Source organism: Drosophila nasuta, chromosome 2R (genome assembly GCF_023558535.2).
Source record: "Drosophila nasuta strain 15112-1781.00 chromosome 2R, ASM2355853v1, whole genome shotgun sequence".
NCBI classification, from domain to species: Eukaryota; Metazoa; Arthropoda; class Insecta; order Diptera; family Drosophilidae; genus Drosophila; species Drosophila nasuta.
The window spans coordinates 13,932,985-13,945,848 of NC_083456.1; the positions used below are offsets into that span (position 1 = coordinate 13,932,985).

At 40.9% G+C, this 12,864-nt stretch overlaps 5 protein-coding genes across 7 annotated transcripts; 2 read left to right on the forward strand and 3 right to left on the reverse strand.

Annotated features, from left to right (window-relative positions):
* Positions 1–5,496: 5,496 nt before the first annotated feature.
* On the reverse strand, positions 5,497–6,751 carry LOC132784981 (THO complex subunit 3). The gene is made up of 3 exons (XM_060790919.1): positions 6,568–6,751; positions 5,979–6,513; positions 5,497–5,923 (listed from the first exon to the last, which is right to left on the reverse strand). The coding sequence occupies exons 1-3, from the start codon at positions 6,655–6,657 to the stop codon at positions 5,583–5,585; spliced, it is 966 nt and encodes a 321-aa protein (XP_060646902.1). The 5' UTR covers positions 6,658–6,751; the 3' UTR covers positions 5,497–5,582.
* A 543-nt stretch (positions 6,752–7,294) lies between these two features.
* LOC132784983 (vesicle transport protein SEC20) lies at positions 7,295–8,293 on the reverse strand. The gene is made up of 2 exons (XM_060790921.1): positions 8,108–8,293; positions 7,295–8,035 (listed from the first exon to the last, which is right to left on the reverse strand). The coding sequence occupies exons 1-2, from the start codon at positions 8,186–8,188 to the stop codon at positions 7,427–7,429; spliced, it is 690 nt and encodes a 229-aa protein (XP_060646904.1). The 5' UTR covers positions 8,189–8,293; the 3' UTR covers positions 7,295–7,426.
* Positions 8,294–8,354: 61 nt separating this feature from the next.
* Positions 8,355–9,596, forward strand: LOC132784982 (uncharacterized). The gene is made up of 4 exons (XM_060790920.1): positions 8,355–8,493; positions 8,575–8,761; positions 8,819–8,941; positions 9,001–9,596. The coding sequence occupies exons 1-4, from the start codon at positions 8,440–8,442 to the stop codon at positions 9,441–9,443; spliced, it is 807 nt and encodes a 268-aa protein (XP_060646903.1). The 5' UTR covers positions 8,355–8,439; the 3' UTR covers positions 9,444–9,596.
* A 663-nt stretch (positions 9,597–10,259) lies between these two features.
* Positions 10,260–11,100, forward strand: LOC132784984 (uncharacterized). 2 transcript variants are annotated; one of them, XM_060790923.1, is made up of 3 exons: positions 10,260–10,440; positions 10,521–10,622; positions 10,679–11,100. In XM_060790923.1, exons 1-3 carry the CDS (start codon positions 10,341–10,343, stop codon positions 11,098–11,100), a joined length of 624 nt encoding a protein of 207 aa, XP_060646906.1. In that variant the 5' UTR covers positions 10,260–10,340. The 2 variants fall into 2 exon arrangements, with proteins under 2 accessions (XP_060646906.1, XP_060646905.1); XM_060790922.1 differs by having other exon boundaries at positions 10,261–10,440; positions 10,500–10,622.
* A 12-nt stretch (positions 11,101–11,112) lies between these two features.
* On the reverse strand, positions 11,113–12,825 carry LOC132784979 (O-glucosyltransferase rumi). Of its 2 annotated transcripts, XM_060790918.1 has the most exons (3): positions 12,603–12,825; positions 11,422–12,537; positions 11,113–11,366 (listed from the first exon to the last, which is right to left on the reverse strand). In XM_060790918.1, exons 1-2 carry the CDS (start codon positions 12,739–12,741, stop codon positions 11,444–11,446), a joined length of 1,233 nt encoding a protein of 410 aa, XP_060646901.1. In that variant the 5' UTR covers positions 12,742–12,825; the 3' UTR covers positions 11,113–11,366; positions 11,422–11,443. The 2 variants fall into 2 exon arrangements, with proteins under 2 accessions (XP_060646901.1, XP_060646898.1); XM_060790915.1 differs by having other exon boundaries at positions 11,114–12,537; positions 12,603–12,824.
* Between the last annotated feature and the right edge of the window lie 39 nt (positions 12,826–12,864).

Sequence of the window (12,864 nt, forward strand, 5' to 3'; positions counted from 1 at the left end):
CTCTCTCTACTCATGCTTTTCTCAATGTACATTTGCCAACAGATTCCAGTCGCAAGATGTTGCCACTGAAGTGAGTCAATTTCAACACATACATACACACAAACACTCACCCACACACAAATATATACAAAGACATACGCGTAAGTGGCTGTATAAGCTCATGTGTTCGTGTGTGTTGAGTCTCAACAACACGTTGTACACTTAAAATGCTAACAGCCACAAGGCACTCACACACACACACAGAAACACAGACGCTCTCTTTCACTCTTCCTTTTTATTTTTCTCTTACACTCCCTCGAAAGTTGTGCAAGTAAGCTGAATATTCTTGGTACTTGCATTCAATGAAAGTATTTTTATTTATTGCAAAGCGAAAAAAAACGAAAAACGAAAACTATTTGCCAAGCTTACAAGCAATAAATTTAAAATATATTTAGCGAATGCAGCTCTGCATTTTGCGAACACTTTTTGCCCACGGTGCCAGACATTTTCATAATAATAAATTTGGTTTTATGCAAATGCTTTACTGGCTAAGCCGATTCTCATTCTCAATCTTATTCTTCCTCTCCGGGCTGTCCGGTGTTTTATGAGCACGCAATTTCCTAGAAAATCTGCAGAATTTCTCCGTATAATTATGATTGCAATAGGCTAGGTTGAAGATACCTCACTGCTTGAGGCACATTACAGGGTAGCACATTAAAGATAACAATTGAAATTCATGTCACACACACAACATTTTTCTGGGGCACAAGCTGCGACTTGGGGAATATACCTGAAGTGTAATTTATTTTGAATAGACTCTCGCAAGCAGTGTTGTCAACGCTTGTGTAGCGCGATATTATAAACACAACTGGAAAATTACAAGCAACAGCTGGCGGCAACCCTTGGCCATAAAGAACATTAAAAAGCTGCTGCCATTAGATGAGCTTACAATATTATTACACAGACAACACACACACACACACACACATACACACACGGTCGAGTATCCAAGCCTAATTGCTCAAATCTATCCCAAATGGTTACCTAGACAAGCTGCCAATTTGTCGACTGTCTGCCTTAATTAGCTGTCATCCAATTAGCCGAAGCAGCGGCTTCACTCAAAGCCTTTCAGATCAACAAACAGCCAGCCAGCCAGCCAACTGGTGGCATCCACATTTGCATAATGTGGCACGAGTCTGCTTGCCACATGCTGTCGAGCGGCAGCTCCTACATAGACAACAACGACAATGGACATAAAACAAAAAAAAAACACTGTTGCATACTTAAGTGCAGACAGATCGGCGCAGTGCAGTCTTTTGCATTTTTAATCAATGCCACCCACACACGTTAACCCCTAACCCCTCCTCTCCCGCTATCATGTTGTAAACGCCAAGACATTGGCTTGCAACACGCGCGCGTGGCATGAATAAATTAAAGCTATTTCGTGCCACATTTTTAGCCAGCGATTTATTACAATACTTCGACATCTTCGTCTTCGTCTCGTCGATGCTTCAACTTCGACTTCGACTTCACTTCACTTTGCTGCTCTTGCTTCTCTACTTCCCCCGCCTCTTGGCTGCTGATTGTTGATTATGCGTCTTCCCTACACATTTCTTTCTTTTTTTTTTTTTTGGCGTCTGCCAAAGATTGTTGCATATTAAATTCTGCCTAAGTGCTGGGCGTACGCTTAACTCAAAGTGAGAGGGAGAGAGTCTGTGTGTGTGTGAAAGAGAGGGTATACATGCAGAGAAAGAGAGGGAGAGAAGAAGAGGCAATGCCTGGCAAACAAATCAAATCAGATTCGAAACGTGTGGCAGCGGGTCGTGCTTTTGGCTTTTACGGCCGACTCGACTCGACTCGAGACTCCATTTATTTAAATTCAATTTTATATTAGAGGCACTCACTTGAGCCTTTATTGCCGTAGAATGGCTTACAAAGTGGATTGAAGGTGCCCCATAAAAACCCCATAGCCCACTGACGAATTGGCCATGGCCATCTCATGGCCAACGCGGCCATGGAGGACGTCGCCGCCGACGCCGTCTTAGCCAAAAATTAATTCGCTTAGACAACTAGAAGCGCTGCCTGACGTCGCGGCTGCCACAAGTCTGTATACCCTGTATTTTAATGACAACTGAAAGGGTGTAAAGATGAGCCTAAAATAATGTAGTATTCTTTGATAATTGCAACACTTTAAGCAAAGAGTTAAAAAAGAAAGAAAACAAAATAATCACACAATTCTAAAAAGTATTTAAGAAAGTTATTATTATGTTTTATAGTAAAGAAGAGCAACTTAATCTATTTTACACTTTGGCACAATTGCCAAATAAATAAAAATATCAATTTCTTTTTTCTAAGCGTATAGTTAATAAATAGTTAATTAAAATAATGAAATTCTTCAATTTTAAATGAATTGCAAAGTCTCAAATTTATCCCTTAATTCTAAATAACAAAAGTGATTTATTTTCAAATAAAATAAAGAATTACAAAAATAGATTAAAGAAAAATCAAGTAAAGTATAACTCGAAAACAAAGATTCTAAAATAAATTATATACATATTATATGCAGCCAATCCATATTCATGCATTTAACACATTTTATAGAATCAAACTGTTTTCATGCCTCCTTCCTTCTGCTAAACGAAGAAGCGTACAGGATGTCTTGCAACACCATCAGTTGTTTCACACTTCATTCATTTCCAATCTACACATTGCAAAGTGCAACAAACCAAAAAAAAGCTCTCTCTCTGCCAGAATGTGTCTGTTGTCGTTACCATCAGCGTTGGGCCGAGTGACGTTTGCTGTCGCCTGTCGATTGCTCTAGAAACATTAATCGAAATGTCCTTGATACCCCAAAAAGGACACTCTAAAAATACAACTTGAGTGATTTGTGCACTTTTCATTTTTCCCCCAACGCAAGTCGTGCGCATAATATCCTCTAAAGATCTACAAAATGCATTCCAATTATGGATGCCGACAATGAATTAAAGTTTATTGCGATTTAAACTTTAAACTGTTTGCTGCCGTTTTCTTTCTCACTTTAAGTCAAGCAATAAGTTTTTATACCCGTCGCGCATCGACTGAGAGGGTATCATAACTCAGTGACAAGTTTATGTAGCAGGCAGAAGAAGACATCAAATTTATGTGCCAACAGCAGAAGCGATAAAGAAAATTTATTAATCTGTCGGACCGTCGAGTAGAACGACGAAATATAATAATATATAATGGCAAATCAGTGTGTGTTAAAATTTAACTACACCACATGTTAAAAACTAAAAATAATAAAGTAAAAAATATACAAAAACAAGTAAGAAAACAACAGTAAGAAACAACATCGTAATCCATATTCTATACTGAACGAAATACAAAAATATACCGCAGGGTATATTGGCTATATACTATTTTATTTAAAACGTACCAAAGAGAACAAAATATGCCATATTATCATCCAAAGCAGCTAATACCCGAAATTAGAATCCGCTTTTTGCAATAATCATTTTTTCTAAAATTTTTATTTTGTAAGCATTTTTTTGAGATAATATTCGAGTTGAATGACATTTAATGAACAAATAAAATAAAATTTATTTTCGACTTGGAATTTTAAATTATGTTCTATCCGATTTTAGTTTATTGCTTAAAACAAAATGTATAGCCGATATTCACAAGTCGAACGCACTTTCCCACTTGTGATGACCTTTTTTAGTGGCTTATTAATTAAAAAGCATAAAGAGGAACCGGAAAGATGAAAGAGCCAGCGCTAAAGTGGAGCACCACTCGACCAGAAAATACTCTGAGATGAGTTTCCAACTTTAAATTATTTCGCAAACTTTGTACTAAATGTTGTAACCACTTAACCATTTTTGCATTTTCATTAAAAGTTGTTAAACTTAAAAATCAATATATTTTATGTGATCCAAAAAACAAGATTGTTGTTAATTCTATTCAGCTTTCAACTGAATGAGAGACCTTTGAGTTTTGATTTGGATTGAAAGAGCATTCAGTTTGAATCTTTTTAAGTTTTTGTAATCTTGTGTCTAGTCATATGCAATGCTTTTTAATTACAAACCCAGACTCTAGAATCCTCTTTATAGCGGTCGCTGCCTCTGTTGTGGTTGCTGTTGCGGTGTGCTGCCGCTGTCCAGTGGTTGCAGTGGTTTTGCTTGCTGTTTGCTTGTTTGGCTGAAAATGTTTTTGCCTTTGGATCTATATAGACAGCCAACCAAAATGGTAATGCATAACTATAGAATAATTAACTTGCAATTTGAATTGAAAATTTCAATTAAAACTTATTATGACCTTTTTGTAGGTAGGTTTGCGTGCTAGCCCCACTGTACGCTCTACAAGGTCGCCGCTTCTAATTATTTAGTGCACCATTCTAGAAGCATCTAGCGCAAAAGTTGTATCCAGTTTAATTTTAAATAATTACCAGTGAGAGATGAAAATAAAGGTGCATAATTAATGAGACAGTTCATTTGCGCTGCTTCATTGCAACAACGAGTTGCGGGTGTTTTTGTGAGTGTGTGTGTGTTAATGTGGGGGAAATGGGGAAATGTGCAGAGCGAAGAACTTCCGGACTGTGTTTGTGTGTCGAATGCAACTGCAAAATGACTTCGTCAGCCAGACACAGATATATAAATGCACTGGCACTCGCACTCGCAGTCGCACTCGGGAAGGACTCGACTCGATGGCTTGACTCATTTGCCAGACCGACACATATTTTCCTGGCGAATTCCTTAGGGCTTTCTTCCCCATTATTTATGGCCATCATTAACACACCATTCGTTCAATTGAATGCACTCCCGGCGAAGCAAAATTGTATTATTAATGGTCTTTGGTTTTTGTTTTTCTCGGTTCTCTTTTTTTTATAAGTAATATAATTGGTAATACTCCTACTTTTTTCCTTTTCTTGACCATTTTTGCTTGCTGCACTGAAAGTCGCAGCATGGTCAGTGGTCTTATGAGCTTTCAACATTATTCATTTCGCCTGCCTTTATTCAGCTTAATCCTTTGCCCTTTAACATCTGAAAGCCGTCTGCTCTCCATGTATTTGGCAGCTCAACAAAAGGGAGAAAACTCTCAACAGACCAACTGAACTATAACCCTGGGAATTTTACAAACTGCAGGCAGTAGCATATAAGTTTTGTTGTAAATTGTTGTAAGTGCCTTTCAATTAATGTTGCTTCTAATTAATGAGAGTTTAAATTCAGTGGGACGTGTGCTTGTTATTGATGTGCCAGAGATTATGCAGCTCATTTTTTAAATATTCCACCATTTATCTAGTTTACTAGTTGCTAGTTGTTATTTAAGGCAACTAAATTAATTTCACTAGAAGCACTACTTTACAAGATGTAAGTAGTATAACCAATAACTTTTGTCGGCTCGTTTTGATTAAAGCGCCAATTGCTTGGGTTAGTTATCGATTTATCAACACTGGCTTTGCAGCAATTGTCTACTAGACATATCGATAACCGATTTAATTTGCTAAATCATAAACGATAATGAAATTGAAATTTAACTATTATCGTGACATATACATATATAAATGTTTATTTAAAAACTATGGTACGTTATTTAGCTACAAAAGTGTGCTGTCTTGATAATAAGTCTTACTCTGGAAACCCAAATATCTTAACGTTGCCCATATCCCGACGCCTGTCGCCCACATCCTTCTCGTCGCAGGCATACGCCAGTAGATATTGCTTGGGATGCCACGCTACCGTAAATGTGGATGCATCCACATGGATATCGGTAACCCTTTCGCCCGTTTCCGTGTAGGCAATGTCAATGACCAGATCCTCGCTGGCCGAGGCTATCAGACGCTCATCATGGCTGAAGGATATGGTGCGCACGGGCCATTCCAGGCGACTGATCATACGCAGGCAGGCCAGCTCATTGGCATCCCAGAGTGAGACTTGAGCATCCGCCGAGCCAGTGGCAAAATATTTACCTGTGCAAATTAACAAAATTTAGCTCATATGCGAAACAAAACAAATCAAACTTACCTGTAGGTCCGAATTCGATGCAGATACAGTTAGCTGGATGCGCCTTAAGTGTAATCTGATGCTCCAGACTCGGGTAGTTAAGAATGTGCATGCAACCCATGCCATTGGTCAGAAAGAACAAATCATTGGTGTTGTTCCACGAGATCTCGTTGACCTCAAAGCTAAACGGTTCCTCAACCCGGATTTTGTTGGTGCGCGTGTCAATGAATGTGATTAGATCCTCCTTGTTGCCTACTGCAATTGTTTTGCCATCCGATGACCAGGCAATATTTATATTCTCGCCTTTGGTATTCGTAACCGAAACGCATTTTCCCACTCGAATGTCCCAAATCCGCACAGTTTTATCGCCACTCGCTGTGGCAAATTGATCCGGATTCGTTTTATGCCAGCACAATTGATCTACAGAAGCAGTGTGACCCCTATACACATTGCTCTTGACGAAACGATCGCGCTCGAGTGTGTACACAGCAACTGTTTTGTCAAATGAGCCCGAAGCCAAATTGCAGCCATTGGCGTTCCAGCAAACTGAATGCACCTAAAAGTTGACTGTGAGTGAATAGTCGTATAACATAGCCACACTTTGGTTTACCTTGGACACATGTGGACGCTGTTCGCGTATTTTGCTGTGCGAACGGAAATATGACTTAAGGTCCTCGAAAGTTTGCTCGGTGCGGTGCATTGTTTTTACAATTTGTTGATTTATTTAACGTATGCCGCAATTTTCACACAAGCAGAACCAAACAAATTATGGCAGTGTTGGCAAGCGTTTAATGTCAGCTGTTGCTTGCCGGCATTTCAGTGAGCAGCAGTGTTGTCAAGTGCGCAAAGAAAACCAAACATAAGCCGGCATTGCAGTGCTGCAAAGTACACGAGAAATGTGCGCGCATTTTTATTTTTATTTCAAATGACTGTTATCAGTTGTGTGTCCATGACACTTTCACACCGCTCACAAGGTTGCGGAAATAAAAATCTCATAAGTAGGGCACAAACGGCAAGTTAAGATCATTAAATTTGCGTATTTCACTTCGTTTCATTATGCAAATACAATTGGTGTGCTTAATTCTCAGTCTGCTGATGATCGGTGTTGTCAGCGGCAGGACACTATTTGGTCAACTCTTTGGCCCAAGTAATGGAGGATACTACTATCAGGATCCACAACAGTATGAACATTCTAGACCTCGTCGTCCACAGGAGCAGCAGCGTTCTTATAAAGATATTTGCCGCGTCGTCAACACAAATGGTTTCACAAATCCGGGCAATGTGCCAAGATGTCCTTACTAACAAACATTCTTGTATTTTATAGCAAAAAGTTTCGATAACATTAAATAAATTGCGCCTATATAATTTATAATTCTTAAAGTAGCCAAGCGTTTTACACAATATTACAGAGACACACGATTAGAAGCCTAACGACTATTTAAATTAACAAATATAGAGATACCACAGATCTAAAACAGACGCTTCTGCACAATGTAGAATACACAGGCGAGGAACAGCGAGAAAGCAAAGAACAACAGCATCTTGTCCGTACACTCGCGTCTGCCGTATTTCTTCAACAACTTGCCCGACTGCGTAATGCTGCCCGCTGTGTTGTGCAACTCATCCTGCGTGGCCTCCACGTTCTGGGAGGAGGCGACGAGGGTCTCCAAGGTGACAGCGCTCTTTTGTGTCGTCTCGGACAAATGTCGCGATATGGCCAACATTTTCTCCGTCACATCGTTCTCCTGTGACACAAGACTACCGCGATTGTGCCGCGCACCCCCCGCCGAAGTGTTGCGATGCCTCAAATCACTCTCTCCCGTTATGGCCATGAGTTCCTCGCGATTGGCCTTCTCAATCTCCAGCATTGTGGAGACGTTAGCCTTGCGAAATGCCTGAAGTGTTTTCGAGAATTGATCGCGGTGCGTATCCACCTCATTGGCCAATGCCGGGTCCGCCATATCGCGTGCCCAATCATCTAATCGTTCGATATTCTTGCGTATCGCCGATAGTTTAGCTCGTCCCGCCTCATTGAGCTCCTCCAGCTCAGCGATAGACGACCTACTATTGAGTATATCCTGTGGCAATAAAACAAATCGGCGATGATTTGCATATTCGCCGCATTTATTGGTAAAAGCTGCAGAACTCACCTGTATAATCGCCTTGGCCTGCAGATTGTTATCAATCAAGTCTTGCCGTATGGTTTGCAGGGTAAATTTATCCTTGTCCATGTCTATTAACGATTGTTTTTCTTCTTCTATTGTTCTTATTTATTTTCTTGTGGACACAATTTCTTGTTTTGATGTGACGTGGGATATATCGATATTGCCAATTATAATGATAACAAAATACAACACTGTCCTCCATTTCGATAGGCAAACAGCTGTTTGTCAATAGTTTATTCAAGAGTCCATTTTGTTCGCGACGCGCGTTAAATGCGAATATTTGTTTGATACTTCATTAACTTTTTTTTTTTAAACTAATGTTCAGTTTTGTCAACACAAGTAACCCTTGGGACACGTCCACCTCCTATCGTGTAAATTTGCCATGCGATAAATACTATAAGTTTAATTGTGTCAAAATTTCGATGTTAATTCAATCATGTCTCTATTTCCAGGTCGGCACAAACAACGAGTCCTCAGAAATGGGAAATATGTCGAGCACACACAGTGACAGTAGCAACAATAGCGAGAGTTCCGACGTCCATAACGAATCGAACACATTCAATATCTCACGAAATGAATCATCATCTTCATTGCAACTGCAGCTCAGTTTGCAGGAGACTCGTGATGAACTTGCCAACAGTGAGCAACCAAAAACAACAACAATTTCAATTCTTTTTACTAATGGTATTATTTTAGTTAACAATTTTATTGCCACTGCCGAGCGCAACTTGAATGACATTGGCTTGGGGCAATCGAGCGGAGACTCATCGACGCCCAGAGTTGTCAGCCGGCAAGTAATTCCCAATCGCGTTGATTACAGTGAGTTCATCATTCACTTGCTGTTGGAATCATTTTAATTCTATATATTTGTTTGTCAGGCTTTGAAGACGGACCTAGTGTTGTGATTGGTCGTTTTCCTATAAGCGATTCGGTCATCGATCTCTGCACTCCTGAAGCGCCGCGTCGTGTCGAGGGTTTCATAAATCTTGAGGATTCTTATGAGCCGCCGGTGCGCGTCAATCGACGTGGCGCTCGTCGCTCATTTGTCCCAGCTGATGATGCAGAGCTAATCGACTTGACACCATCGCCACCGAAACGTTCACGTAGCACGGCAAAGGACGATACAAACACATCCGTTTCGGAGGATTTATACAAATGTCCCGTTTGTTTGGAATCTGTGCGGCAGCGGGAGCCGTGCACAACCCGCTGCGGCCACATCTTCTGCAAGGATTGCATCGAAGCAGCTGTGCGTTCGACACGAAAATGTCCACTATGTAATAAAAAACTATCTATCCGTCAGTTACTACGCATTTACTTATAAGTTTAATTACCATGTTTAATTAATGTTTAATTACCACCTGAATCAAAGTTCCATTGACCGTTAACATAAGACTTAAGCATTAAAGAGATTACCAAATCGCTGATCCTTGCATGGACATGTACTGCGATAAATATAGTTTTTAAATTATCATAATTCGTTGTTTTTCTTGTTCGAAAGACAAATTCAACATTGATGTTTCCCTCAATCCAAATGAATTGAAAATTTCAATTAAAAATGAAGGAAGGTTTGTGTGCTGGCCCCACTGTAGTGCACCATTCTAGAAGCATCTAGCGCAAAAGTTGTATCCAGTTTAATTTTAAATAATTACCAGTGAGAGATGAAAATAAAGACAGTTCATTTGCGCTGCTTCATTGCAACGAGGAGTTGCGGGTGTTTTTGTGAGTGTGTGTGTGTGTGTGTTAATGTGGGGGAAGTGTGCAGAGCGAAGAACTTCCGGACTGTGTTTTTGTTTTTCTCGGTTATCTTTTTTTTATAAGTAGTATAATTGGTAGTACTTCTACTGGCAATTTGGTTTTTTGTTCTTTTTTTCGCTTGCTGCACTGGAAGTCGCAACTTGGTCAGCGGTCTTATGAGCTTTCAACATTATTCATTTCGCCTGCCATTTGCAGCTTAATCCTTTGCTGTTTGTCAATTGTTAATGCAAGAGTCCGTTTCTTTCGCTACGCCCGTTAAATGCCAATATTTGTTTGATACTTCATTATATTTTTTAAACTAATGTTCAGTTTTGCCAGCACAAGTAACCCTTGGGACAAATCTGCCTCCTATCGTGTAAGTTGGCCATGCAATAAATACTATAAGTTGACTTGCGTCAGAATTTCGATATTAATTCAAACATTTCTCTATTTCCAGGTCGGCACAAACAACGAGTCCTCAGAAATGGAAAATATGTCGAGCACACACAGTGACAGTAGCAACAATCGTGAGAGTTCCGACGCTCAGCTCAGTTTGCAGGAGACTCGTGATAAACTAGCCAACAGTGAGCAACCAAAAACAACAAAACAATTTCAATTCTTTTTACTAATGGTATTATTTTAGTAAACAATTTGATTGCCACAGTCGAGCGGAACTTGAATGACATTGGCTTGGGGCGATCGAGCGGAGACTCATCGACGCCCAGAGTTGTCAGCCGGCAAGTAATTCCCAATCGCGCTGATTTCAGTGAGTTCATCATTCATTTGCTGTTGGAATCATTTTAATTCTATATATTTGTTTAGTTGTGATTGGTCGTTTTCCTATAAGCGATTCGGTCATCGATCTCTGTACTCCTGAAGCCCCGCGTCGTGTTGAGGGTTTCATAAATCTTGAGGATTCTTATGAGCCGCCGGTGCGCGTCAATCGACGAGGCGCTCGTCGGCCAATTGTGCAAGGGAATGACGCAGAGCCGATTGACTTGACCGAATCACCCCCGAAACGGTCATGTAACACGGCAAGGGATAATGCAAACACATCGGTTTCGGAAGATTTATACGAATGTCCGGTTTGCTTTGAGTCATGGCGGCAGCGGGAGCCGTGCACAACCCGCTGCGGCCACGTATTTTGTAAAGAGTGTATTGAGGGAGCTGTGCGTTCGACACGAAAATGTCCATTGTGTAGAAAAGAAATAGGGATACGTCAATTAACACGTGTATATTTATAAATAAATAACATGGTAATTAAATATCTTTTGCACCAGAATTAAAGTTCCATTGACCGTTAACATAAGACTTAAGAATTAAAGAGATTACGAAATCGCTGATCGTTGTATGGACATGTACTTCGATAAATATAGTTTTTAAATTATCATAATTCGTTGTTTTTCTTGTTCGAAAGAGAGCGTGGAAAAAAATTGAACTGTATGACAAATTCAACATTGATGTTTTCCTCAATCCAAAGACCGTTTAAATTGCATAAAATAAGGCATTTCTAATACTTATTAAAGTGACAATGCAATTAATGGAAATCACAATGGAATGCTTACGTGTTTTGAGATTCATTTGTATCTACAGTTCGTCCTTGCGACCGCCAATGCGAATCAGTTCATTATCTGGCTGCACCTCGTATTTTAGCAGCTTCTTGTACCGTTTGAGCATCTTGCGCCAATAACATTCGACATCTTCCATGCGCAGATGCTGCACGATGAAGTCGTGTCCACGCTGAGCAATTTGCTGGGCCACATCATCGTGCCTTTTAAAATAGCTCAGTAATTCTTCGTACTGCTGTTGGCTAGGGTAACTTGGCAGCGGTACGTAATGCACCCAGGGCTTTAATTGATCATAGAAAAACTCCTGCCACTCGTCACCCACATGAAAGACAAGCGACTGGCACATGAACAGATGCTTTAGGCGAAAGCTGGCGGCGACGCCTCGAAAATTGAACAAGTATTTGTATTTGCAGTGATCCTCAAAGGACACTTCATCTGCGGGTGGTGCATCCAACGTGTCCTTGGGTGACTTCCAGGCCTGGTTTTTTGTGTATTGCGCCTCAACAAGCTCTGGCTTTCGCCGCGACAGCAAAATCAATGTATCACGTTCGTCGGAAGTGCGAGAACCGCGAAAGAAACCGACTTGCCGCTTCTCTTGCCAAGTTATTTTTGCAGCCTGCCGCTCCAGTTTCTCACGCATCAAGTCCCAGCGCCCAATCCCAGTGGGATGTAATTTGGTGGCAGGACCACCCGCCCAAAACGTCCACGCAGGATACATAATATCGCGATACTCGCTGGTTTTCGAGAAGGAGAGCACAGGACCTTCGCGAGTCCAGCTCTTATGCAGCTGTGGATAGTCACGTGTGTTGATCACCAGGTCCATGTTGGGCAGCTGAGGGAGCAGCGACAGCAGGAAGTGCTCAATGCCCTGGCAACGGGTGGGAAACATGCAGCTAGCGTCGCGATAAAGTTGCTTTTCATAGATCTTATAGCGAGTGCCATATTTTGCTGCATCCTTAAGCATTTGTCGAGTGAAACCTGTTGATTTGTAGGGCGCCAGATCGCGTTTGAGTACTCCAATATGGCAAGTGCAGTTGGCGTCCGTGGCATCGTTGCTACATGCCGCATAGTTGGCCAATGCCTGCTCTATGCGACGTGATATCTTAACGTCACCTAAAAAAGGAAAATGTGCTCTTATTATAATTTGTTTACGTCCCTAAAGTGTGAGCGATACATACTTTCCAATAGAGTTGGGTCGCTGCCCTCGGTTCCCGTGCAAGTCGCATGTGATGAGGTGCTACATTGCCCTTCAGTTATGGAAATATTCGCTTGACTTAGGGTTAATGCAATTATGAATAATAAAACATTTCGGCGCATTCTTCGAATAAACAAAAAACCTGCCGCTTGCAGCAAAAAATATCGATAACTGCGTGTCAACAAACCGACAAGCGTTCTCTGGCACTCAACTGTTGCGCTGCTTTGCACATCGTGCGCCACAAT

Excerpts from the sequence above, each read along its gene's own strand:
- LOC132784981 (XM_060790919.1), bottom strand. The coding sequence starts at position 6,657 with ATGCACCGCACCGAGCAAACTTTCGAGGACCTTAAGTCATATTTCCGT. Across the intron at positions 6,514-6,567 it reads AGCGTCCACATGTGTCCAAG|GTGCATTCAGTTTGCTGGAA; the intron begins GTAAACCAAAGT and ends GTCAACTTTTAG. Across the intron at positions 5,924-5,978 it reads CATCGAATTCGGACCTACAG|GTAAATATTTTGCCACTGGC; the intron begins GTAAGTTTGATT and ends TAATTTGCACAG.
- LOC132784983 (XM_060790921.1), bottom strand. The coding sequence starts at position 8,188 with ATGGACAAGGATAAATTTACCCTGCAAACCATACGGCAAGACTTGATT. Across the intron at positions 8,036-8,107 it reads AGGCCAAGGCGATTATACAG|GATATACTCAATAGTAGGTC; the intron begins GTGAGTTCTGCA and ends TTATTGCCACAG.
- LOC132784982 (XM_060790920.1), top strand. The coding sequence starts at position 8,440 with ATGTTCAGTTTTGTCAACACAAGTAACCCTTGGGACACGTCCACCTCC. Across the intron at positions 8,762-8,818 it reads TCGTGATGAACTTGCCAACA|TTAACAATTTTATTGCCACT; the intron begins GTGAGCAACCAA and ends GTATTATTTTAG. Across the intron at positions 8,942-9,000 it reads TCCCAATCGCGTTGATTACA|GCTTTGAAGACGGACCTAGT; the intron begins GTGAGTTCATCA and ends TTTGTTTGTCAG.
- LOC132784984 (XM_060790922.1), top strand. The coding sequence starts at position 10,341 with ATGGAAAATATGTCGAGCACACACAGTGACAGTAGCAACAATCGTGAG. Across the intron at positions 10,441-10,499 it reads TCGTGATAAACTAGCCAACA|TAAACAATTTGATTGCCACA; the intron begins GTGAGCAACCAA and ends GTATTATTTTAG. Across the intron at positions 10,623-10,678 it reads TCCCAATCGCGCTGATTTCA|TTGTGATTGGTCGTTTTCCT; the intron begins GTGAGTTCATCA and ends ATATTTGTTTAG.
- LOC132784979 (XM_060790918.1), bottom strand. The coding sequence starts at position 12,741 with ATGCGCCGAAATGTTTTATTATTCATAATTGCATTAACCCTAAGTCAA. Across the intron at positions 12,538-12,602 it reads CGACCCAACTCTATTGGAAA|GTGACGTTAAGATATCACGT; the intron begins GTATGTATCGCT and ends TTCCTTTTTTAG.